Raw genomic sequence first — 27,505 nt, 5'->3', positions numbered from 1 at the left:
TCTTCCTTCCTAGTCTGTACACCGTTTATTTCCTTTCCTTGTATTACTGCATTAGCTAGGACTTCCAGTATGATGATGAAAAGCAGTGATAAGAGGGGACATCCCTGCCTTGTTCCTAACTATAGTGGGAAAGCTTTCAGTTTCTTACCATTAAGTTTGATGTTAGCTGTAAGTTTCTTGAAGATATTCTTTACCAAGTTGAGAAAGTTTCCCTCTAGTCCTAGCTTGCTGAGAGTTGTTTGTTGTTGTTGTTATCATGAACGGGTGTTAGATTTTATTAAATGCTTTTTCTGCATCTATTGATATAGATGCAGATTTTTTTTTTTTGTTATTTTTTTTCTTTCATGTGATTTTTTTTTTCTTTTTTAACTTGTTGATGTGATAGATTACATGGCTTGATTTTTTTTTTTTTTTTTTTTTTTTTGAGACGGAGTCTCACTCTGTCACCCAGGCTGGAGTGCAGTGGCACAATCTTGGCTCACTGCAACCCCTGCCTCCCGGGTTCACGCCATTCTCCTGCCTCAGCCTCCCGAGTAGCTGGGACTACAGGCGTCCGTCACCTCGCCCGGCTAATTTTTTGTATTTGTAGTAGAGACAGGGTTTCACTGTGTTAGCCAGGATGGTCTCGATCTCCCAACCTCGTGATCTGCCCGCCTCGGCCTCCCAAAGGGCTGGGATTACAGGCGCGAGCCACCACACCCGGCCCACATTGCTTGATTTTTAAATGTTGAACCAGCATGGCATACTTGGGATATATCCCACTTGCTCATAGTGTAAATTTATTTTTATACATTGCTGTATTTGATTTGCTAATATTTTGTTGAGAATTTGCCTCTATGTTCATGATAGGTATTGGTCTGTAGTTTTCTTGTAATATCTTTGTCTAATTTGGGTATTAGGACAATGCTAACCTTACAGAATGAGTTGGGAAGAATTCTCTCTGCTTCTGTCTTCTGAAAGAGACTGTAGAGTCTTAGTATTTTTTCCTTAAATGTTTGGTAGAATTTACTAGTAAACCCATTGGGCCTGGTACTTTCTATTTTAGAAGGTTATTTGCAATTGATTCAATTTATTTAAAAAACATAGGTTTGAAGTCTTGTGTGACTTTCTTCTTGTGTGAGTTTTGGCAGATTGTGTCCTTCAAGGAATTGGTACGTTTCACCTAGGTTATCAAATCTCTGGGCAAAGCGTTTTCATAGTATTCTTTTATTGTCCTTTTTAATGTCCATAGGATCTATAGGGATGTTCTCGCTTTCATTTCTGCTATTAGTAATTTGTGTCCTCTCTTTTTCTTAACCTAGTTAGAAGATTATTGATTTTATTGAGCTATTGCAAAAAACCAGCTTTTGGTTTGGTTGATTTTCTCTATTGAGTTCCTATTTTCAATTTCATTGATTTCTACTCTAATTTTTATTACTTCTTTTCTTCTGTTTACTTTGGATTGAGTTTGCTTTTTTTCTAGTTTTCTAAAGTTGAAGTTTAGATTATTTTTAGATCTTTTGTCTTTTCTAATAACATTCCAATGTTATAAATTCCCCTTAAGCACTGCTTTAACTGCATCCCACAAATTTTGATGTTTTCATTTTTTATTTAGTACAAAAGGTTTAAATTTTCTTGAGATTTCTTCTTTCATCCCTGTGTTTAGAAGTGTGTTGCTTAATCTTCACATATTTTGGGATTTTCCAATTATCTTTCTGTTATTGATTTTTTATTTAATTCCATTGTAGTCTGAGAGCAGACATGGCAGGGTTTCTGTTCTTCTAAATTTGCTAAGGTGTGTTTTATGGTTCAGAATGTGATCTATCTTGGTGAATGCTTCACACAAGCTTGAGAAACAGCTTACATGCTTGAGTGTTCTGCTGTTGTGGGATGAAACAGTCAATAGATATCCACTGTATTCAGCTGATTAACGGTGTTTTTAGTTCAAACATGTCCCTATGGATTCTCTGCCTCCTGGGCTGAGGGGGGTTGAAGTCTTCAACTCTAAGAGTGGATTTCTGCTGCAGTTCTGTTAGTTTTTGCCTCACATAATTTTGTTTTTGTTTTGTTTTGAGACAGAGTCTCACTCTGTTACTCAGGTTGGACAGTACAGTGGCACAATCTCAGCTCACTGTAGCCTCTGCCTCTCAGGCTCAAGTAATTCTCATGTCTCAGCCTCCCAAGTAGCTGGGATTATAGGCATGCACCACTATGCCCAGCTAATTTTTGTATGTTTGCGTTTTTTTTTTTTTGTTTTTTTTTTTTTTGTAGAGACAGGGTTTTGCCATGTTGACCAGGCTGGTCTTGAACTCCTGCCCTCAAGTGATCCACCTGCCTCAACCTCCCAAAGTGCTGGGATTACAAGCATGAGCCACTGCACCTGGCCCTGCCTTACACAGTTTAATGCTCTGTTGTTAGGTGCATACACATTAAAGATTGTTATTTCTTTTTGGAGAATTGACCCCTTTATCACTATGTAATGTCCCTCTTTATCTCTGATAACTTTCCTTGCTGTGAAGTCTTCTCTGTCAGAAATTAATATAGCTGTTCTCACTTAACATTTGATTAGTGTTAGCATGGTATATCTTTCTCCATCCATTCACTTTTAATCTATATGTCTGTATATTTAAAGTGGGTTTCTTGTAGATAACATACAGTAGGGTCTTGTTTTTTGATCCACTCTAATAATCTCTTTTAATTGCTGCATTTAGACCACTGATATTCAAAATGATTACTAATATAACTGGATTAATATCTATCATATTTGTTACTATCTTCTATTTGTTGCTCCTGTCTTTTGTTCCTATTTTTGTCTTCTACTCTTTTCCTACCTTTTTGGTTTTAATCGAGCATTTTATTTGACTCCATTTTCTCTTCTTTTTTAAGCTTCTACTTTTTTTAGTGGTTGTCCTGGAGTTTGCAATATACATTTACAATAAATCAAGTTCACATTTGAATAAGACTATATCACTTCATGGGTAGTGTGAGTACCTTATAATGACAAAATAATCCTAATTCCTCCCTCCTGTCCATGTATCATTGTTTTCATTCATTTCACTTATAATAAGCAAACATAAGAACATATTATACATGTATATATAATATATATACAGTAGTTGCCCCTTATCTGCAGTTTTTCCAGTTTCAATTACCTGTGGTTGACTATCATCTGAAAATATTAAGATATTTTGAGAGAGGGGGAGCGAGAGACAGGGACCACATTCACATAACTTTTATTACCGTATTATTGTTATAAATTGCTCTTATTCTTAGTTATTGTTAATCTCTTATTATGCCTAATTTATAAATTAAACTGCATCATAGCAATGTATATATAGGAAAAAGTATAGTATTTATAGGGTTTGGTACTATCTGTGGTTTCAGGAATTCATTGTGGGCCCTGGAATGTATCTCCCACAGATAAGGGGGGAACTACTGTATATAATGTATATATATACATAGGCACACATAATTAAATACAGTGTTGCTATTATTTTGAACAAGCTGTCATCTGTTAGATCAATTAAAAATAAAAACGTTGGCCAGGTGTGACGGCTCATGCCTGTAATCCCAGTACTTTGGGGAGGCCAAGGAGGGCGGATCACAAGGTTAGGAGTTTGAGACCTGTCTGGCCAACACAGTGAAACCCTGTCTGTACTAAAAACACAAAAAATTAGCCAAGTGTGGTGGTGTGCGCCTGTAATCCCAGTTACTTAGGACGATGGGGCAGGAGAATTGCGTGAACCCGGGAGGCGGAGGTTGCAGTGAGCCCAGATTGCGCCATTGCACTCCAGCCCGGGCGACAGCGTGAGACCCTGTCTCAAGAAAAAAAAAAAAAAAAAAAAGAACACAAATATTTCACTTTATCTTCACTTATTCTTGGTGTGTTCATTGCTACTGGGGTAGGACTTCTTTTTAAATTGTCTTCTAAAAAGGCAGATAATATATACGAAATATACTACAAGCAACCTCAAAGTTCTTTTTAGGATAACGAAGGCAAACTATGTATATAAGTGATTTATAGGCTGGGCACGGTGGCTCACACCTGTAATCCCAGCACTTTGGGAGGCCAAGGCGGGGAAGATCACGAGGTCAGGAGTTTGAGACCAGCTTGGCCAACATGGTGAAACCCCATCTCTACTAAAAATACAAAAATTAGCCAGGCATGGTGGCATGCGCCTGTAGTCCTAGCTACTCGGGAGGCTGAGGCAGGGGAATGGTTTGAACCTGGGAGGCAGAGGTTGCAGTGAGCTGAGATTATGACATTGCACTCCAGCCTGGGCGAGAGGGCAAGACTCCATCTCAAAAAAAAGAAAAAAAAAAAAAGTGATTTCTAAAATCCTTTAAATCAATGCAGTTTCCTTGCTTTGGCTGAGACTCACATTTGAGGTCATACGCAAATACTAAAAAACAAAAATTCACTTCTAAATATTCATAATGCAACCCCAAACCTGCTTTTGTGGCAACTTAAGGGACTTTTATAAGCCATTTTAAAGTATAGGGTCAATCTGTCATTTCCAAAAGTGAGGGAAGTTAGATCAGTCTAATAGGCCCAACGGGTATCACACAAAAGGGAATTTCTTTTTTAAGTTTAATCTGGAGTAAAGGTACTGCTATTCAATATCTCAGGGAAACACCTCAGAGTTAAGTTATTATTATTCCATTTTGGCTACTTAGAGAAAAATCCCCTTAACTTAAAAAATGAACAATTACCTAACATAGCTTTTCTGGGGGGAAAAGGTTATTGAAATTGTTCCTGAATATTATGTTATGGCTCGAATTTTATACAGCTCACAAGTTTTGATGGGCTCAGAGCAGGAAAGGATACTTAAATGAATGTCCTCGAAGAAAATTCACTCTAAGGAAGAAGCTACTATTACTAGTAGAAAACATCTGTGGCTGGACTTAATTTTGGAATTAGGTCCTGTGCTATGTGACCCAATGGATAAATGACATTCAGTTTTGGTTTTTATCGGTTTTCTGAATCAATGCATCAGTTTTAAAAGTAAACTCTGAATAGGCGTAAATGACTAGAGTCTTTGGTGTCTTTAAGTACTTATCCGGTAACAATTGCAAACATCTAGACCAAACAAACATCTTTGGCAAAATAAAACCCTACAAAAAAGCACATAAAGCGTTATCCTTTGGCATACAAATTCTGGCATATGTATTCAGCGAAATTCAACACTGACAATGGTTGAATTTGGGAGGGGATTGGAAAGTGATCATGATGTATCTAAAACTAGATAGAGGTTAAAGCTCCACGACACTGGTCTGGACAATGATTTTTTTTTTTTTTTTTTTTTTTGAGATGGTGTCTCGCTCTGTTGCCAGGCTAGAGTGCAGTGGCATGATCTCGGCTCACTGCAACCTCCACCTCCCGGGTTCAAGCAATTCTCCTGCCTCAGCCTCCCAAATAGCTGGGACTACAGGCGTATGCCACCATACTCGGCTAATTTTTGTATTTTTAGTAGAGACGGGGTTTCACCATGTTGGCCAGGATGGTCTCAATCTCTTGACCTCATGATCCACCCACCTCAGCCTCCCAAAGTGCTAGGATTACAGATGTGAGCCACTGCACCTGGCTGGACAATGATTTTTTGGACATGAATTCAAAAGCACAGGGAACAAAAGCAAAAATAGACAAATTGAATTACATCAAAGTAAAAAGCTTCTGCACAGTCAAGGAAACAATCAATAGAATGAAGAGACAATTTACAGAATGGGAAAAAATATTTGCAAACCATACATTTGATAAGCAGTTAATATCAAAAATATGTAACGAACTCAGGGGGCTGGGCATGGTGGCTCATGCCTGTAATCCCAGTGCTTTGGGAGGCTGAGGTGGGAAGATCACTTGAAGCCAGGAGCTTGACATGAGCCTGGGCAGCATAGTGAGATCCCATTGCTACAAAAATTAAAAAGTAAGCTGGGTATGGTGGTGCACACACTCCAGCCCGTGCAACGGAACAAGACCCTGTCTCAAAGCAAAAAAAGGAACTCAAACAACCTAACAGTGAGAAAGCAAATAATCCAATATTAAAAAATGGGCAAAGGGCCCAGGCGTGCTGGCTCATGCCTGTAATCCCAGCACTTTGGGAGGGCGAGGTGGGAGTATCATGAGGTCAGGAGTTTGAGACCAGCCTGGCCAACATGATGAAACCCCGTATCTGCTAAAAATACAAAAATTAGCCAGGCATGGTGGCATGCACCTGTAATCCTAACTACTCGGGAGGCTGAGGCATGAGAATTGCTTGAACCTGGGAGGCAGAGGGGGCAGTGAGCCAAGATCGCCACATTGCATCCAGCCTGGGTGGCAGAGCAAGACTTCAACACCCCCCCACCCCAAAAAAAAAAGGGCAAAGGATCAGAATAGACATTTCTCAAAAGAAGACATACAAATTGCTAACAGACATATGCTGTATATGTAAAAATGCTCAAAATCACTAATCATCAAAGCAATACAATTTATTTTATTTATTTATTTATTTATTTATTTATTTATTTATTTATTTATTTATTTTTTGAGACACAGTCTCACTCTGTTGCCCAGGCTGGAGTGCAATGGCACTATCTTGGCTGACAGCAAACTCCGCCTCCTGGGTTCAAGTGATTCTTGTGCCTCAGCCTCCTGAGTAGCTGGGATTACAAGCGTGCGCCACCACGCTCAGCTAATTATTACTACTATTTTTTTTTGAGACAGAGTCTTGCTCTTGTTGCCCAGGCTGGAGTGCAATCGCATGATCTCGGCTCACTGCAACTTTCACCTCCCGGGCTCAAGCGATTCTCCTGCCTCAGCCTCCCGAGTAGCTGGGACTACAGGCATGTGCCACCATGCCCAGCTAATTTTTGTATTTTTAGTAGAGACGGAGTTATACCATGTTCACCAGGCTGGTCTCAAACTCCTGACCTCAGGTGATCTGCTCTCCTCAGCCTCCCAAAGTGCTGGGATTACAGGCATGAGCCACCGTGCCCAGCCAATTTTTGTATTTTTAATAGAGATGGAGTTTCACTATGTTGGCCAGCCTGATCTTGAACTCCTGACTTCAAATGATCCACCTGCCTCAGCCTCCCAAAGTGCTGGAATTACAAACGTGAGCCACTGCGCCCAGCCCAAAGCAATACAAATTAAAACCACAATAATGGCCAGGTGCAATGGCCCACGCCTGTAATCCCAGCACTTTGGGAGGCCAAGGTGGGTCAGGAGTTCAAGACCAACCTGGCCAGGATGGTGAAACCCTATCTCTACTAAAAATACAAAAAAATTAGCCAGGCATGGTGGCAGGCACCTGTAATCTCAGCTACTTGGGAGGCTGAGGCAGAGAATTGCTTGAATACGGGAGGTGGAGGTTGCAGTGAGCCGAAATCATGCCACTGCACTCCAGCCTGGGCGACAGAGTGAGGATCCATCTCAAAAACAAAACAAAACAAAACAAAACAACACCACAATAAGATATTACCTCATACCTTTTAGAAGGGCCACTATAAAAAAGATGAAAGGCAACAAGTGTTGGAGAGGGCATGGAGAAAAGGGAATCCTTGCACACTGTTGGTGGGAATGTAAATTAGTACAACCATTATGGAGAACAGTATGGAAGTTCCTAAAAAAATTAAAAATAGAACTAGCTCAGTACGTCAAAGAGATATTTGCATTCCCATGTGCCCTGCAGCACTATTCACAATAGTCAAGATAGAGATTAACCTAATTCTCCAAAAATGGATATGGAAAATGTGGTATATATGCACAATGTGGTATATTTTATATATACAATATAAAATACGATTCTGCTTTATATACAATGGAATACTATTCAGCCTTAAAAAAAGAAGGAAATCCTGTCAGTGGTCCCCAGCCTTTGTGGCAATAGGACTGGTTTCAGGATGAAACTGTTCCACCTCAGATCATCAGGCATTAGATTCTCATAAGGAGCACGCAACCGAGGCCCCTTGCACGTGCAGTTCACAATAGGGTTCAAGCTCCTGTGAGAATCTAATGCCGCCGCGGACCTGACAGGAGACGGAGCTCAGGCAGTGATGCTCGTTTGCCTGGTGTTCACCTCCTGCTGCGTGGCCCGGTTCCTAAGAGGTGGCGGACTGCTACTGGTCCATGACTCATGGGTTGGGGGCCCCGATTTACAACAACATGGATGAACCTGGAGGACATCACTAAGTAAAATCAGGCAGACACAGAAAGGCAAATACTGCATGATTTCACTTATATGTGGAATCTAAAAAAGTTGAATTCATAAGAAGCAGCAAGCAGAATGGTTACCAGGAGCTGAGGAAAAGGGGAGGTGTCCATCAAAGAATGCAAAATTTCAGTTAGATAGAAAGAATAAATTCAAGAGATCTATTGTACAACATGGTGACTATAGCTAATAACAATGTACTGTATTCTTGAAAATTGCTGACTGGGCACAGTGGCTCACACCAGTAATCCCAGCACTTTTGGGAAGCCAAGGTGGGAGGATTGCTTGAGCCCAGGAGTTCAAGACAAATCTGGATAACACATTGAGACCCCCTCTCTACAAAAAATTTTAAAATTAGCCAGGCGAGGTAGCACAGTCCCAGCTACTTGGGAGGCTGAGGTGGGAGGAACACTTGAGCTCAGGAGGTTGAGGCTACAGTGAGCTATGACGGCATCACTGCACTTCAGCCTGGGTGACAGAGACCCTATCTCAAGAAAAAATAAAAAAGAAAATTGCTAAGAGAGTAGATTTTAAGTGTTCTCACCATACACAGAAAAGGTGAGGTAATGCATGCTCATTAGCTCTATGCAGCCATTCCACAATGTACACACATTTCAAAACAACCTGTTGCACCGGGTAAATATATACAATTTTTACTTGTTAATTAAAATTAATAATAGTAAATGTTGTATCTAAATAATTTGCATAGCTTTTCTTAAAACAAAAAATAGAAAATCTGAACTCCTAGCACCTATTTATTCCTTAATATTAGAAAAGTAACACGTGTTAGAGTGAAGCAAGACAGAAATCCATTCTGCGCAGGAACCAACGGATCTACCTGGATCTGACCTGAGATACGAGAGAGTCATAACGAAAAGCCTGGGTGTTCCAAAAGGAAGATGTCGAGACCCATCAAGGTTAGTACTGGAACTGTGGCGCTGAGTTCAAAGTCAGAGTTCAAAGCATTTGCCTAACAAAGAGCAGGATTAAAGAAAAAACATGTGATCCACTAGGTGGTAGAGCCTGTCCCAGGGTTGCGTTCCCAGTGCAGAGCTGTCTGATCCTGTTTTCCTGGGTTTTGCAGGCACTGTGCCCACTGCCTGACACCACCCACCTTTTCTGGTTCTTTCCCTGTACCCCTTTCTTCCATTCACCAGAGCGACATCTAGGATCTGTGAGCTGGTGTGGCGAAATGGGCCAAGTTGTGGTTGCTAAGCAGGTTTTCAGCAGCCTTCCCAGCCTTGGTCTTGGAGCTTATGATGCTTCCAATTTATTAAGTACAATAAATTATCTTGGTACGACAAAGAATCTGCTATTTCTAGACCAACATTATACAAACAGTGCACCACTGAATTATAGTGTTCCATGACATGCTAAACAGGTGGTTCAAGATGAAAAAGTTCATGCTTGCCATGTTTTAATTCATTGGCACAAGTTATTAATTTTTTCTTTTAATTGTTTTGAAACAGGGTCTTGATCTGTTGCCCAGGCCGGAGTGCAGGGGTGCAATTATAGCTCACTACAGCCTCAAACTCCTGGGCTCAAGTGATCCTCCTGTCTCAGCCCTCCAAGTAGCTAGGACTACAAGTGTGCATTACTATGCCCAGTGAATTTTTTGTTTTTTACTGTGTAGAGACAGAGTCTCCCTATGTTGCCCAGGCTGCTCTTGAACTCCTGGGCTCATGCAATCCTCCCACCTAGGCCTCCCAAAGTGCTGGGATTACAGGTGTGAGCCTCTGCGCCTGGCCCAGTTTTTTTCTTTTTCTTTCTTTCTTTTTATCTTTTTCTCTTTTTTTTTGAGATAAAGTCTCACTCTGCCACCTAGGCTGGAGCGCAGTGGCTCAGACATGGCTCAGTACAGCCTCAATCTCCTGGCCTCAAGCGATTCTCCTGCCACAGCCCCTGCTCCTGCCCAAGTAGCATTTTTTGTAGATAGGGGTTTTGCCATATTGCCCAGGTTGGTCTCAAACTCAAGTGATCCATCTGCCTTGGCCTCCCAGAGTGCTGGGATTATAGGTATGAGTCCCTGCACCCAGGCAATTTTTTTAAAATAATTTAACCATAGAATTCAACATTTATTTATTTATTAAAAAAAATTTTTTTAGAGGTAGGGTCTTACTCTGTTGCCCAGGCTGGAGTGCTGTGGTGCAATGAGAGCTCACTGCAGCCTTGACCTCCTGGGCTTAAGTAATCCTCCTGCCTTAACCTCCCAAGTAGCTGGGACCATATGTGCATGCCACCACACCTAACTAACTACATTTTATTTTGTGTAAAGATGGGGTCTCCTTATGTTGCCTAGGTTGGTCTCGAACTCCTGGGCTCAAGTGATCCTCCTGCTGTGGCCTCCCAAAGTGCTGGAATTACAGGCATGAGCCATCATGATCAGGCAGAATCCAACTTTTAATGCACATTAAACATGAATCGAAGTTATAATGTCTTAATGGCATTAAAGAGTCTATTATTAAATCATTCATCATTTCATGTTTTTCTTTTTTTTTTTTTTTTTTTTTTTGAGAGGGAGTCTGAGTCTGGCTCTGTGGCCCAGGCTGGAGTGCAGTGGCCGGATCTCAGCTCACTGCAAGCTCCGCCTCCCGGGTTTACGCCATTCTCCTGCCTCAGCCTCCCGAGTAGCTGGGACTACAGGCGCCCGCCACCTCGCCCGGCTAGTTTTTTTTTTGTATTTTTTAGTAGAGACGGGGTTTCACCATGTTAGCCAGGCTGGTCTCGATCTCCTGACCTCGTGATCCGCCCGTCTCGACCTCCCAAAGTGCTGGGATTACAGGCTTGAGCCACCGCGCCCGGCCATCATGTTTTTCTAAAATGTATTTTAAGCTACTATGTAGTAATGTAGGATTCCATTTACATTATACAGAAAAATTCCAGCGAATAACTGCAGAAGTAATGATAAAAATAGAAAATCATTGTTCTATAACTTTTTTTTCTTTTCTTTTCTTTCTTTCTTTTTTCTTTTTTTTTTTTTTTGAGACAGAGTCTTGCTCTGTTGCCCAGACTGGAGTGCAATGGTATGATCTCAGCTCACTGCAACTTCTGCCTCCTGGGTTCAAGCAATTCTCCTGCGTCAGCCTCCCTAGTAGCTGGGATTACAGATGCCCACCACCACACCTGGCTAAGTTTTGCAGTTTTAGTAGCGACAGGGTTTCGTCATGTTGGCTAGGCCGGTCTCGAACTCCTGACTTAAGGTGATCTCCCCAACTTGGCCTCCCAAAGTGCTGGGATTACAGGCATGACCCACCATGCCTGGCTGTTTTACAACTTCTAATGAAGTAGCTGACTTAGGCAATGGTCATCAAGGAAGGGTGAAATCACCAGGTGAAAGGCTGATGAGGCCCTTTATCACCAAGGGATCGGACTTTCACCATCAGAACTCATGGGATCAATTTTAGCATTACTAAAAGCAGGATGTCTGGATATTGTTTGCCTTTGTGTACACTATACCACTGTTCCCTCCTCCCCAAAACTGAGCCTCAATCTAATCAAGCCTTTATATCTAACTTCCAGCCTACAGGAAATAGAGAAGACCAACTAACATGTTAAATAACCAAAAGAAGCAATCAGCTAAATCCAGAATGTGGTTTATTTTGAAGAAACCAATCATGACTAGTTTCTTCAAAAAGCCAGTAGAATATTAAAGGATGGGAGAAACGGGGAGGAGAAACTGTTTTAGAATTTAAAAAACTTAAGAAATCTAACAACCAAATACAGTGAGTAATCCTTTTTGGATCTTGATTTGAGAAAAACAACTGTCAAACACATTGAGTCTTCAGTGAAATCTAAGTATGATCTGAGTGGTATTAGACAATATTAAAGAAGTCCTGTTAAATGACTAGGTGCGGTGGCTCACGCATGTAATCTCAGCACTTTGGGAGGCTGAAGAGGGCAGATCACTTGAGGTCAGGAGTTCTAGACCAGCCTGGCCAACATGGTGAAATCTCCTCTGTACAAAACATACAAAAAATGATCTGGGTATGGTGGCGTTTGTCTGTAGTCCCAGCTCCCTGGGAGGCTAAGGCAGGAGAATCACTTGAACCCAGGAGGTGGAGGTTGCAGTGAGCCGAGAACGCGCCAGTGCACTCCAGCCTGGGCGAAAGAGCAAAACTCTGCCTCAAAAATAAAGATAAAAATAAAATAAAGATGTGCTGTTAATTACATTACAGTAATGACATTGTGTTATGTAAGAATACTCTTTTTTAGAGATGTATAACTAAAGTACATCGGGGTAATAGTGAAATGATTTACTTTATAATACCCAAGCAAAACAAAAAGGTTGTGGGGGAAAATAGACACATACCAACAGATGAATGGATGAAACAAGTCTGGCAATGTATTAACGACTGTTGAAGCAGGTAGGACGTACAGCAGATCACTGTACTCTCTATTTTTGTGTACATTTGGAAAAGTAAAAATAGTAAAACAAGAAAAAAGGGCTTGTGGGTGGAGATCTGGGATCCAAAACCCACAGGATTTGAGGAATATGTTGGAGAGCAACGATGAAAATGAACTATGGTAGTTATTCTTACCTTCAGAAACAATCAGAAAAGGGAAGCTCTTATACAAGGGAGCCACAGGAGAAAGCTTCCTAGAGAAAGTGTGTGCTGAAGTCCACAGAATGAGAGAGGAAAGGGAGGCTGCATTCTAATTTGGGTTCTCTCAGAGGTCTGTGCCCCACCCATGAAAAGTATGGGGACTATTTCAACTTAGGAAGGAGGAGCAGCCGCAGGTTTGCAAAGGACATTAAGAGAGCCTAATTTGGAAGAGAGCTGCCTATAAGGAGGAGGACTGCTATATAAATAGAACTGGAATATCTCAATTTTATCCTAGAAAGTGGCAAGATTAACTTAATTTAAAATGAAAGATAAAGTTACATTATGAACTTACTCAAAGTTTAAAACTGGACATCCAACCCTTAAAGGTAAATAAGCTTTTCTTTTTTTTTTTTTTTTTTTTTTTAAATGAGAACTAGCCTGGAAGCATATCAGTTGCTTCTAAAATTGTAGAGATATAAGCATGTATAATTATTCTTTCTCAGTGGAAAAAAATGCAGAACTCTTTTTCTAAAAGAAGACACTGAACAGCACTGTCATCATGGTGTGATGGTTAAGATACACACATATATAACACACATACACTCACATTCATACGCTCGCACAAACACTCTCACACATATACGTGCACATTATTTTAGGCAATGCTATCAATAAAAGTTAATTTGTGTATTTTGGCATCCATGTTTAAATTAAATTCTTACGTGTGAGGCTGGGCACACTGGCTCATGCCTGTGATCCCAGCACTTAGGAGGCCGAGGCGGGTGGATCACTTGAGCCCAGGAGTTTGAGACCAGCCTGGGCAACATGGCGAAACCCTGGCACCACCAAAACGACAAAAATCAGCTGGGTGTTGTGGTTCATGCCTGCAGTCCCACCTACTTGGGAGGCTGAGGCAGGAGGACTGCTTGAGCCCAGAAGGTTGAGCCTGCAGTGAGCCATGATCACACCACTGCACTCCAGCCTAGGCAACATAGCAAGACCCTGTCTCAAAAAAAAATCTTATGTGTGTATATCAGAGATTAAGATGGCTATTTTCTCTTTTTTACTTTCATTGTACATATTAAATTAATATAAAGTTAATGCCCTAAAATAATTCAAAGCTAGCCGTTAGAGATACCAAGATGAATATAAGAGGACAGAGGAAAAGATACTTGTGCCCCCATTCTCTCAGAATTCACTACAAAGCACTAAAGAAAAACAAGAAATGGAAACACTAACTCTATGTGTGGAGAAGCTAAGAGCTAAAGGTACCTGACTGAGCAGAGTCTCCACACAGGCCACGTGCCCCACGGAACCCTGAGGAGACTCAGGAGCTGGAGGTGCCAGTGTGGCAGAGGCAAGCCTATTCTGTGGGGTGGTTACACCTTCAGGTCCCTGTCTCTTCTTCCACAACTGTAGGAAAGGAGAGAGTTATTCTTTAGAGAAATTAAGCCAAAGAGGCCCTGGACTGGGAATGCCAAAAATGGCAAAGGATAGAGATGAGTATGGGAAAAAAACAAGGAAAGTAAATAAAAGTATGCTCACTGTTCACTGTGACCTCACCCCTCAGGTTCCCAGAACATTTGCAGCCTGGCATACTGCCCCAGCCTCAACCCCAGCAGGGAACCGGGAAATCTTTCTCTAGAAAAAATGTGCAACCCTAAAGGGAAAGATCTATAGACATGAAATAAGAGGGCTCGTCAGTGAAAAAGGCAGTTCATCCTCCAACCACCTTTTAGTGAGGCAAACTAGATTCCATGCCCCATCCATGGATTAGGTACTCCCAGTCCGCTTTGGAGTACCTAAATTGTACAAAGGAATAGACAGCCAAGGGTCACCAGACACCTGAGAAAATGGAAAACATGCAAGGAGTAGAAGGAAAAAACTCAACAGCAACCACAAAACTGTGTAATTAAGAATTCCAGAAAGATAAGAAAAATATATTACATAAAAAACAAGAACAGTATGTTCCTTCAAAAAGAACAATCAGAGAAGGGCTCTTGGAAATTAAAAAAGGAAGTAAAAATTTAAAAAATTAATACAAGGGTGAAAAGGTTAGGAAATCTCTCAAGAAGTACACCCAAAATACAGGAAGACAGATAATGGGATAACTCATTTAATTAATTAGTGCTGACCTTATTATGCATCCCATGAGTATATATCACTAATTCATTAGAGTGATTATTAAAGTAAATACTGATTTCACTAGAAGGAGTGATAAAATCACATTAGGAAGATTAAGAGAGAACAGAACTAAATGTGTGTCTATCATAAGAGGAAGTCAACTGATAGTTTCTAACATCAAAGAATCAAGAGAGTAGTATAGGGTTATTATTCAGAATTATGGAAGAAGTGCAACGCTGAAAAGTTGTAAGTGGTAGTCTCTGGGCATAGGATCAAAGGCTTGGACAGAAGTGAGATGGGATTGTGTTAGTACTATGTACCTTAAAAACTATATGCATATAGCCTATTTTGATAAAGGATAATGTAAAAAACATCAGTATGACTATATTCCTGTTCTGAAGGAGTTTATACTCTGTTGAAAAAAACATGCAAAACAACGATGATAGGAGCATGCAATAAACGATCTCTCAGAAGCACAGAGGATCCTCTATCTCAGTCAAATAAGGAAGGTTTCCAAGGAAAGGGGATACTTGACCTGGGGTTTTAAAAGTCGAAAATGAGTTAACTGGTCAGAGAAGGGCTGACAGGTGTTTCTTCCGACACACATAAGTTTTCTTTCTAACACACAAATGATAGCATTCTATAAACATAATTTTGAACCTGGCTTTTTTTACTTAACACATCTTGGGAATGTTTCTTCTTATAAAACCTACTTCTTATTAAAAACAAAACAAAATGCTGCTGCTTATAAAAAATTCAACAGTATAAAAACTTTCAAAATAAAAAGTTAAAAATTCTGCCTTGGCCCCCCACTCCTACTTCCCAAGGATAAGCACTTTTAAATACATGTATAGGTAAACACTACTGAATACAATTGAATGTAAAAATACAACGTTCTGTATGTTTACTATATCTCCCACACATACTTGTTTATACATATAAACTACATTTATATTCCTCAAAGTCTCTTAAAGCCAAGGATTCTGTGATAAGAAATATTAAGAAGTCTCCCTTGTATCAACTTACCGACACAGTCACAGCACTCGTCCCAAAGGGCCCCAAGACACAGCATGCACTCCTTACAGCAGGAGCAATTGCCTTCGCCCGGCCGGCACTGGCAGAGCTCCTAGAAACAAGACAGATGTTAAACTTCAAATTCCAAATAACTATATAGAAAACTGTTACTTTTTAAGCAAAAAACCCTGCCATATTTGCATTTACAGTAATGTATTCTTGACATAATTTTTTATTCAACATTATTAACTATTCATCAGAACATAAATATCTACAATGTCACATAGATTTTTTTTGGACACATTCAGTGAACACACTTTGAATGCTTTAACCATATTTTGAAATAAGGAAAATATTTTATTTTATAACCCATTACTTGACTACCCACACCACCTCAACGAATAATTCAGTACAAGAACCAAAACTGCTTCTCAGCTATTATACTCATTGCCCAAATTTAAACAAATAGCCACTTTGTAGGGTTTCTCAATACGTAAAATGTGAGTAAAAGAAATTCGGAAATTCTATTTTTATTGTTCCATGATACAGAAAACAGTGTGCTCAGTATGGTAGATTATTTACAAAGAAGGTGGCAATTATTTCCCTCTCTAGGTCTCCCCTCTTTGCAATGCAGCTTTGCAGTTCCTCTGATCAAGGGACAGGGTCAGTTTCTAGACCTCTTGAATTTAGGTGATCCTGAGATTCACTCTGGTCAACAGAGTTTGGTGGATATGACATTATGTCACTTCTGAGTTCAGGCCTCAAGAAGCCTTGAGTGCATCCACTGTTTCTCTTAGGACTTTGCCCAGCTGCCATGTGAAGCCAGGATACGGCCATGTGGACAAGTCAGTTCACCTGGGGCCATCCTAGATCAGCCAGCTTCCAATAAACCAGCAGCTGCCAACAGACACGGGAATAAGGCCAGAAAACCACCCAGCTGATCCAGGTTCAAACTGTCAACCCACAGAAACAAGAGCTAAATAAATGGCTATCGTTTTAACCCACTAAACGTTAGGGTGGTTTGTCACTCCACAAGAGCTAAGATAGCTTGCTCTGTACGTGAAGTTCTATAGCAATTCCTTTAGCACTTGCCCCTGCCCTCCCCTTGCCATCAGACTGCCACTCCTGAATAGATCCAACTGAAATGGAAATTCTGCAGCCACCACTGATTACTTGCTTTCCCTGGTTTAAGATACCACATATATTTATAAGAAAAACATTAATATTTTATTATTTTGGTGGAAATAACTTATGACAAAACTGATTTTACTCTCAGGCTTAGAAGGAATTTCACAGGTCAACAAATCCTTCCATCTAACACCTGAATCGCTTCTATAATGTTCCATCAACATATGGCCATTGCAGCCCACAGCTGACAAGGAACTTAATAATCCAAAATAGCCGGTCCCAATCTTATAAAGTTTTAAGTGTTTTGTTTTGTTGAACTGAAGCCTGATTCCCGGAAGCCAGGTCCTTAAGACCCCCCTCCTCCAAATATAATTTCTCTTCAACAAAGCTATTCTAATTTTTCATGGCACCTGCCCTGGGCAGTTTGGAATGTCTGCCCTGCTTGGCTGCCACCTGCCTTTGATTCCCACCCTGTCTGTCTACAGCTCTGTTTTGAACTATATGACCTTTTTTCCCCCTGGCTACAAATAATTGGAACAGAGGTAAAAAACAGACTGTAGTTGGTCAATCAGACTGTCTTCCAAGATTTTGGAAGTAAGACACAGACAACTGTCAATCTCTATTAGGAACTTGAACTAGGGATGATACAAAGCTGGGGCTGGGAAGGCCATTTCAAAACAAGAGGTAAAAAATTATCCTGTGGCTCCCCGTTCCTATTTTCCAAAGATAAGCACTATGACATTCATGGTCACAAGGAGAAAAGAAGGGAGGGAAGAAGCCATTCTGATTCCTAATAATGCTCCAGTTCTTGGTTCTAGTGCCAACTGCACTTCCTGTTCTTAGAGATACTGTTATTAGTTGGAGATATTCTTCATTGAGATATTCTTACCAATTGGAGTAGACTTTAGTTATTTCCAACCAAAAAAGCCCTGTTTAAAACAAAATGATTTCTATTTTTATTCCCCCACGTCCTCATTTTAGATCAAATACTCCCATGGTTTCTTCACTTGTTCCCCATGACATGATGTTAACCCTGCCATTAGCTTTGTCATTAGGTGAAAGTGTGGTAATCCTAAATCATCATCATCCCTATCCCCCTCCTCCTCCTCCTGCTTCCCTCCTCTTCCTTATGGCATAATGTAACTAGCCAAGAAGAAGAGAATCCTGCTTACCTCCTTGATTGTGAACACTAGTTTTTAAAATTAAAGAAGCCTAAAATTTGTTTGTTTGGGGTAGCAATATGCTGTCAGCAACTGTGCTACTTTCAAACCATTCCAACAAATCATTTCAGTAAGATTTTAAAAATCTGAGACCTAATGGAATGCTATTGATATGCATGTTTTTAAAAATTAACTAGTGCAATGTAACTATTATTTCTCATTTCTGTACCTCAATACTGTGCTTTTAAAATGTAAACACAGGTCACAACATTTATCCCTATTAAATATTTCTACACTATTGGAGTCAGCCCATTATTCTAATATGACATTTTTTGCAGCACTGATTTTAATTCCTTGGGTTTTGTTGTTGTTGTTTGTCTCCAAAAGTCCCCTCGCTAATTATACAGCACTTTCAAGAATCAACACTTGTGCTATTTTCTAACTAATTCATTAGTTTGATATAAGCATATATGTGTGACCTAATATATGCACATTGTAATATTTTAGTACTGCAGAATTTTGTACACTCAGGCTGCATTCATGTGACATAGACATTAGGTAACTCTGTTGGGCCTATAAGAAAGAGAGGGACTGAAAGGGCAGCGACTTAATGAGAAGTATAGCTGCTTCATCACAAAACTAGTAATGCCTGATTCAGACAAGCTCCAACTTAGCTGGCAATCTAGAAAAACAGAATTGCCAAAGCTATACTTTGTTTTTGGAGTAAGAGAACATTTTCTGAGTACATACTTTTTAGAAATAGCATCAGACAAGAATACTAACAATCTTTTTTTTTTTTTTTAGATTTATAAAGGTTAGCACTTAGTCACGAGAAACAAAGTTTTTAAAAAAATTTTAATTTACATTATGTGTATAAAATATCCTTTTACTATCTTAGTTGCTTATACAGGTTGAGTATTCCTTATCTGAAATGCTGGGTACCAAAAGTGTTTTGGATTTTGAGTTTATTTGGATTTTGTAATATTTGCATTATACCAGCTGAGCATCCCATATCCAAAAATCTAAAGTCCTTCAATGAGCATTTCCTTTGATGTCATGTCGATGCTCAGCAAGTTTCCGATTTTGGAGCATTCTGGAGTTCAGATTTTTAGATTTGGAATGCTCAACCTGTATTTACATTATTAACTAAACTAACTCAGGAGAAACAAACTAGAAAAGTAACAAATTTATTCAAAGTCTCTCCTTTTTCTGCAGCTTCCAAATGGTAGCTTGCTAAATGAATTACTGTATATTCTGTCAAATAATTTTCAAAAATGAATGTCAACATAATGGCTTCCATTAGAGAAATCTGAGTCTGTGAGGCATTCATTATGCCTTTTACTGTCAGGTATTTGTGAAGTGTTTTAAACTGGAATGTAAAGGTGGGTGAGACTGAGATTACTGTGAACAAATGTTGTTTTAACAAAATGTTGTTAAAAACATTAACAAATGTAGTTTTAACCAAAGTTAAAACTAACAGCCTATTTAAAAGTTGCTTGAACTTGCCCAGGTTATCTAGTTCTTTAGATTAAATGTATTTCACACCCTCTTAATAGACGCCTGTCCTGCACTTTTACATATTGGTTAAGAGAGTAATATGCTGTAGTCATATGCTTACTGCTTTATAATTTAGTGATAGAATACAATGTGAAAAGCTACGGTAGGGAGAAACAAGAGGGAAATGACAGAGATAAGCTTTCATTACTGTATTATTAAAATAGAGACAAAAATTCCGTTTAAGACTTTAATGGTAAAAACTACTATTAAAACTTGTTGGACACCAAACAACAATATCCGGGCTAATATTTTTCTTTCTTTCTACCTTACTACAGAAAAGACTAAAAAACCTTTGTCTTAACAAAGCAGAAATTTAATCACCATAAATTAAGAAATGTTCATAATTTGGGTAAATGAGCCTTCACATACATCAAATACTCTCTACTCTTCATAACTCACGTCAGCATTCTTTTTAGGAGATTGGCAAATAAGAAAAACAAGCTCCTCAAACCGACCTTTTGAAAACAGAGTTTGTGGCTGGGCGCGGTGGCTCACACCTATAATCCCAACACTTTGGGAGGCGGAGGTGGGCGGATCACAAGGTCAGGAGATCAAGACAATCCTGGCTAACATGGTGAAACCCCGTCTCTACTAAAAAAAAAATACAAAAAAATTAGCCAGGCGTGGTGGCAGGCGCCTGTAGTCCCAGCTACTTGGGAGGCTGAGGCAAGAGAATGGCATGAACCCCGGAGGCAGAGCTTGCAGTGAGCCGAGATGGTGCCACTGCACTCCAACCTGGGAGACAGAGCGAGACTCCGTCTCAAAAAAAAAAAAAAAAGAAAGAAAACAGAGTTTGTGCCTGAAAACAGCATTTGAGCCTTTTCCATTTTCAAAAACATACCTCTTAGTTTTCAGGAGAAATATAACAGATAGGCAAATTTAATAGATGGCATTTAAAGTCTTACTGCAAATCAAGAGAGCAAAAATATGTCTACTCTATGACTACTGTTTTTAAGACAAGAAACAAATTGAAACAATGAATTTCCACATGCAAATAATTATAAATAGCAGCTTTATGAAGTTCATCAAATAATTCATTCTTTTCTATTCATTCTACATGCCCTTAAAAATCACATTATTGAATAATATTTGGTTGTAAACATATTTAGAAATGTATAATATTTTTAACAGCAAGCAAGCTGCGGTTAGGATGAATGTTTCTAAATATAATAAACATTTGTAAAGTGCTCTGAACTCAAGTATTGAAAATACAAAAGAAAAAACAACTCAGAACAACTCTCTGTGATGAAACAAGGATTACAGAAAAACACAAAAACTGCCCCATTTAAATCAAGCAGAATCTGTTCTTAAGGATACTTAAAAAGAAAACTTTAGGCATGGTGGCTCGTGCCTGTAATTCCAGCACTTTAGGAGGCCGAGGCGGGTGGATCACAAGGTCAGGAGATCAAGACCATCCTGGGTAATACGGTGAAACCCCGTCTCTACTAAAAAACACAAAAAATTAGCCGGGCGTGGTGGCAGGTGCCTGTAGTCCCAGCTACTCAGGAGGCTGAGGCAGGAGAATGGCGTGAACCGACAGGCAGAGCTTGCAGTGAGCCGAGATCACGCCGCTGCACTCCAGCCTGGGCAACAAAGCAAGACTCCCTCTCAAAAAAAAAGAAAAGAAAAGAAAAGAAAACTTTACCCCTAGCTGTTTCACTTACAAGAATACACGTCTTCTATAACCAGAAAGGCTAAAGTCAAGATAAAAAGAAAGGTTTACCAAAATTTTTAAAGTATTTATTTAATTATATAAGACTTTGGAAAATATCTACTAGAGTAGAAAGAAAGAATCCTAAATTCCTCCCCCTTTGGTAAATTCCTATGCATGTCTAACAAAATGATGATTATATACTACCTTGATCTAAAAAAATAGCATTTCTCTACCATAAAAATCTGTCAACATAATTTAATCAGTGCGTAATAGTACATCAATGTGCCAAAATTCAGAAACAGTGATTAAATTCTTAATCCTTTCCACACCTTGTCCACTTTCTCATTTTTTATCACCTTCATAAACTTTATCAGTTTCTATTTTACTATTATTTCAAGTCTCCACTCCTTAAACAGAAAATATGGTAGAGCTGAAATTTAGAATTTTCTCTTTGGACTGGGTTATTTATATATTTTACTAACCTCACTATGACTAAATTTGGGTTCTGCTCAGTTGAATGGAACATGTGATCAAAACTAAACACCAAGTTTCCTGAAGTCAAAAATAAAGACTGACTCAATGCTTCCAATTATTTACTGCCACCACCTCCCCTAAAGTCCTTAAATGGGTTCCTATTTAACCCTTACAGGCACTGTGCTAAGTATTTTATATGCATTGTCTTGAATCTCATAAAGATGCAGGTCGTTATTATGCTTATTTTTTAAATGAAGTCACGAAATTTATACAACTTCATTCAATTAGTGGTTAGAATTTGACCCCAGTTATGGTTAGGTATTCCTGTTTTTTAAACACTGAAATGAGAAATATAAAAGTTATTTTTCATTAAGTTAACATTTTAATAATTATAGTTATTACTCTCTTAGAAAGAATAAGCCTATAATTAAACTTAGATAATTCTTTAGGTTGTTTAATCAAAGGCATTATTGTATCTTTCACTCTCAGTACCTGAATACAACTAGAAATGCCATTGCCCAAGTTTAATCATTGTTTGTAAGGGTAAAATTGGAATCATTGGCTAAGAGTTGCAAAACCAGTGACTTGGAATGCAATACTTAATATTTTTTGTTGTCGCTTCAGCTGGTTAATTGACTATATCTTCTGTTTCCCTAGTCTGCAAGTCACAGAGAAAGTGTGGTTGTTCCTCATGTGCAGAAGAGAAGGCTGAGAATGAGTGGTTTCATGATTTCTGTGAGTTCACACAACTGCGGCTTTAACAAGGTCTTCTGACTGAAGGCTTTTTCTACCACCATTGCTCTTGCATGTTAGAGGTGAGGTAATATGGAATAAGACATGTTCTATGTGTAAATAACTATGCTAGATGTTCTTAAAGTTTGGTAGACACACTGTTCAATAATTTTATGATGAAAAAAATTAAAACTTTACGCTAAACGGAAAACTGAAATGTATACATTTGAGTTACTCTTTATTGACCAGCATGAGTATTTAGAGAGAATTTGGCAAACTGTTTTAAAAGTTTACATGAAACCAAAGTCTGGCAGGATGAAAAGTTTGAGGGAAAAAATACAATCATTGAAAATATATTTTACTACATTTATACTGAGGAAAACCTTCAATATGACAGAGAATTACAAAATTTTAAATGCCAGAAGACAGATACAATCATGTTTAGAGAAGAATCTTATTCCACATACAGTCATGCTTTATCTCTTAAGGATAGGGATACGTTCTGAAAAATGCGTCTACAGGCAATTCGGTTGTTATATGAATATCAGTGTACACCTACACAAACCTACACGGTAGAGCCTGCTGTAATGCTAGGCTATACAGTGTGGCCTATCGCTCCTAGGCTGCAAACCTGTACAGCATGTTACTGTCCTGAATACCGTAAGCAATTATAACACAACGGCAAATATTTGCATGTTTAAACACAGAAAAGGTACAATAAAAATACAGTATTATAATCTTACGTGACCACCATCATACATGTTGTCCGCCATTGACCAAAATGTTGTTACGCAGTGCCATGACTATACAACTGATGTTCTGGTGAAATACTAATTCTTTATGCAAAATAAATTGAGGAGGAGGATATTTATCCAAGACTAAGATTAGACTTTTAAGAGTTAACATTTATTATATGAACTCCCAAATTTCTAGGCCAGACATGGAAACTAACAACTTGAGGAAGAATCTTATTTATATTGACTCTTAGTTACTGATAAATATTTCCATTCTTGTTGCAAAGATCTGAGAGATGTGTTAACCCTGTTGCTATAATAAAACAAGGAAACATCATTGAAAACAACATTATATTCTAGTAAAGATAGCAAATGACTTGGATTTACAAGATCTGGTTTGAAGCCCATAAGCTGTTTGTAACCCTGAGTCTCGGTTTCCCAGTCATAAAAAAGGAATGGTGTTCCTGGATTTTCCCTTACAAACTCTGGCATCCCAATGAGATAACCAATATCAAGATGCTGTGGTGACCCAGCAATCCCATTCCTAGGTATTTACTCAAGAAATATTAAAACGTAGATCCATAAAAAGACCCACATGGGAAAGTATCAACATCATTCGTAATTACTGAAAACTGGAAACCATGCAAGGTCCAACAACCAGTGAGTGGATAAACAAATTGCAGTACATCCACATAACGCAATCCTACTCAACAATAAAAAGGAAAGAACTACCCAACACACACAATAATATGGCTGAATCTCAAAGCCTTATACTGAATGAAAGAAGCTAGACAGAACAAAACGCTATATACTGTATGACTCCTTTTATATAACATTCTGGAAAAGGCAAAACTATAGGGAAAAAAAATCAAATCAGTGGTTGCCGGGGCTAAGGCTAGGGAAAAAGCTAGGTCCAGCTACAAAGGGGCACAAGGGAATGTTTTAGGGTGATGAAAAATATTCTCTATCTTGATTGTGGTAGTAGTTACATGAGTATATGTTTGCCAAAAATCATAAAACTGTACATCTAAAAAGAGTGAACAGGCCGGGAGCAGTGGCTCATGCCTGTAATCCCAGCATTCTGGGAGGCCAAGGTGGGTGGATTGCTTGAGCTCAGGAGTTTGAGACCAGCCTGGCCAACATAGCAAAACCCCATCTCTATTTAAAAACTACAAAATTAGCCACGGGTGGTGGTGTGTGCCTGTAATCCCAGCTACTCAGGAGGTTGAGGCAGGAGAATCTCTTGAACCCAGGAGGCAGAGGTTGCAGTGAGCTGAGATGGAGCCACTATACTCCAGCCTGGGTGACAAAGCGAGACTCCGTCTCAAAAAACAAAACAAAACAACAACAACAACAAAAACCCAGCATGGTACATTGGGGTTTCTCCACAAATTTTGAAGAAATAAACCTAAGTTGAAAAATATAAAGCATTAAGTTGGTATTAAAGCAATGCAGAAGACAGTTCTAACTTTGAAAATATATTGCTTTAATTTACTTTTAACCTAAAACTGAAATTTTCTAACTGAACACAATGTTTTTCAAAGAAACATAAAATAATGCTAGTGAAAATGTAAAATACAACAGTTGTATATACCATAAAATTGCTAAAAATCATCTAAACAGAGAATAAAAACCAGAAGGAGCTATATCAAAATAGTAAGAGTAGTATGGGTTTGAATAATAGGACTAAGAATGTTTTACTCTTTTTTCTACTTCTCTGTATTTTCTGAATTTGGGGGTAGAAAATATATTTTTGTAATAGCAAATAAACATTTAATTTATTTGGATATTATGACTTCTTAAGATCCAGTTTAATTAACGTTTGAACAATTACAAAAGATATTCAAAAACACAAACTGAGGTTCTTAAATTAAGGAAACTAAGTATTTATAATATCTTGAGCTAAAAAACAGAAATGTAGGAATAAATCTAATGAAGTATTTACTTGCATATTGGGTAAGCATAAGTAATCAATGAAGCATTATATTATACCTATGCTGACACTACTTTTACTTAGGTCAAATGAGTATTTAAAAATAAATAAATAAAACAAAATATCTTCAATTCACCTGCATTCAAAAGAATAAACAATTATAATTAGATTGGGTTATAACAAATCTGTTTTGCCATATTAATACTCTTTAAGGAGGGCATCACATGAATCTTCAAACCCAGGAGAGAAATATCAACCCAACCTCATTAGCATGTTGTTCTTTACAAATTCTGATTGGTAAAGTTTTGTCCTGAAAATAACATACACTTAAATGAATCAGTACTGAAAAGAGTACTTATTTTTGGCTAAATAAGTCAGCATACAAGTTCAAATATATATATGAATTACCAAAATATATCAAATAGTGCCTAGTGCCTCCTCACATAAACCTAGTCACAAAAATTTAGATGCTAATCCTACTTACTGTACAAGTGCCCCAATGAACTTCTTTAAAAGAATCCAGCTGGAGTGAGTTGGGAGTAGGTACAGAGACTGACCACATGTTGATCACTGTTGAGGCTGAGTAATGTGTAAATGGGGGGGTTATTTTACAATTTTTCCTACTTATGTATGTGTGAAAATGTCCGTGTGTCCCAATGAAATCCTCGTTTTAACAATGCAACAGGTGAAACAACCAGTGAAAATAAATTTTAATCTTCATTTATATATCAGCAGCTACTATAACTGTATTAAACATTTGGAGGGGAACAATGATTTATTCTTCCTTTAAATTATATCAGGCCTAATTCATTACCTTTGAACATTAATTTCAGAGATTTTCACGTGGTGTTAACTGAAGCAAAACAGGACAAAAATAGGTTAGCGCCACAACTTTTTTTTCTTTTTTTTTTGAGATGGAGTCTCACTCTGTTGCTCAGGCTGGAGTGCAGTGGTGCGACCTCAGCTCACTGCAACCTCCGCCTCCTGGGTTCAAGCGATTCTCCTGCCTCAGCCTCCTGAGTAGCTGGGATTACAGGTGTGTGCCACCATGCTCGGCTAATTTTTGTATTTTTAGTAGAGATGGGGGTTTCACCATGTTGGTCAGGTTGTTCTCGAACTCCTGACCTTGTGACTCGCCCACTTCAGCCTCCCAAAGTACTGCGATTACAGGCATGAGCCACCGCGTCCAGCCATAGCACCACAACTTTTAAGAGCAGGAAAATGGGATGAAGAGGAAAGAAACAATTTAGGAAAATAATGTTCACAAGAGAGAAAAGAAAACATTTTACATTGCAAACCAAAATATTACTAGTACACTAACAAATCAAGATAACTATAGCAAGAGACTAAAGTAGAATCTAATTTGCACTGATTAAGAAAAAAAGAAGAGAAAGTTAATTCTTTAATTTACTGAATTAAGGAAGCCCTAAACTTATCTGAACTACTGATATTTTTAACTTAAGACAAAATATACTTTTAAAAGCTAGAATTATTAATGAGAAGTAAACTATTTAAAAATTCCAACTTATTTCAGAAAACTTAAGATTTATTTAATAACTAAATCAATTTTTAGAATAAAAAAGCAGATTGTCAATTTAGCACATAAAAGCGCTAAATAAATATTCAGATAACAAAGTACTAAAATGATACATAAATTATCTCTGAACCCAATGTTGAATATTCTCATGAAATACAATGTTTATATCATCCTAAAAACTATCATAAATATTAGCCAAAGTACTCACAAGTTAATATAGGGTTTTTCCACTCTTGATACAAAATGGGACTTGCCTGATTTCTAGGATATAGCATAATATTGATCCAAATTTTAAAAATTATTTTCACAAAAGCAGCAGGGGAAAGTAGTAAAGATCTTCTTAAAGGAAAATCCCATATTACCAAATTTATTTTTTCCTGAAACAGGATAGCTAAACCCCTCATTATATGAGCACGGAAGTACACCAAGATGACAGTTTTACTTTCTTGATGTTTAAAGTTAGATTTCTTTCCTGTTAGAAGCACAAAATAAATATTTATATAGGGACCACCCTTAGGCACAGCAACTTGTAGGAGTGGCAAGAATGACTGTACTGCTTTGCAACCATGCTGGTAAAAAATATTTACATAACAGCTTCCAGGGAAAAATTTTCATACTTAGTTATAAGTGCAGAGGATGCAATATAAACAAATGTTCTAATTTATCCTCATAGTACATCAGTTCAACATTACAAATGTTGTTCAAACGAAACCAATTTAACAAAAAGAAATCTAAATTCCATCTAC

General features: G+C 38.4%; 1 protein-coding gene across 1 annotated transcript in view; it reads right to left on the bottom strand.

Annotated features, from left to right (window-relative positions):
- Nucleotides 1-27,505, bottom strand: part of TWSG1 (twisted gastrulation BMP signaling modulator 1) — a 65,727-nt gene that overhangs the window by 24,729 nt on the left and 13,493 nt on the right. The window contains exon 3 of the mRNA XM_007974657.3: nt 15,863-15,962. Coding sequence (XP_007972848.1) covers nt 15,863-15,962 — 100 coding nt within the window. The remainder of the gene's footprint in view (nt 1-15,862; nt 15,963-27,505) is intronic.

Source organism: Chlorocebus sabaeus, chromosome 18 (genome assembly GCF_047675955.1).
Source record: "Chlorocebus sabaeus isolate Y175 chromosome 18, mChlSab1.0.hap1, whole genome shotgun sequence".
Classification (NCBI taxonomy): domain Eukaryota; kingdom Metazoa; phylum Chordata; class Mammalia; order Primates; family Cercopithecidae; genus Chlorocebus; species Chlorocebus sabaeus.
This window is presented reverse-complemented; position numbering and strand designations above follow the sequence as displayed.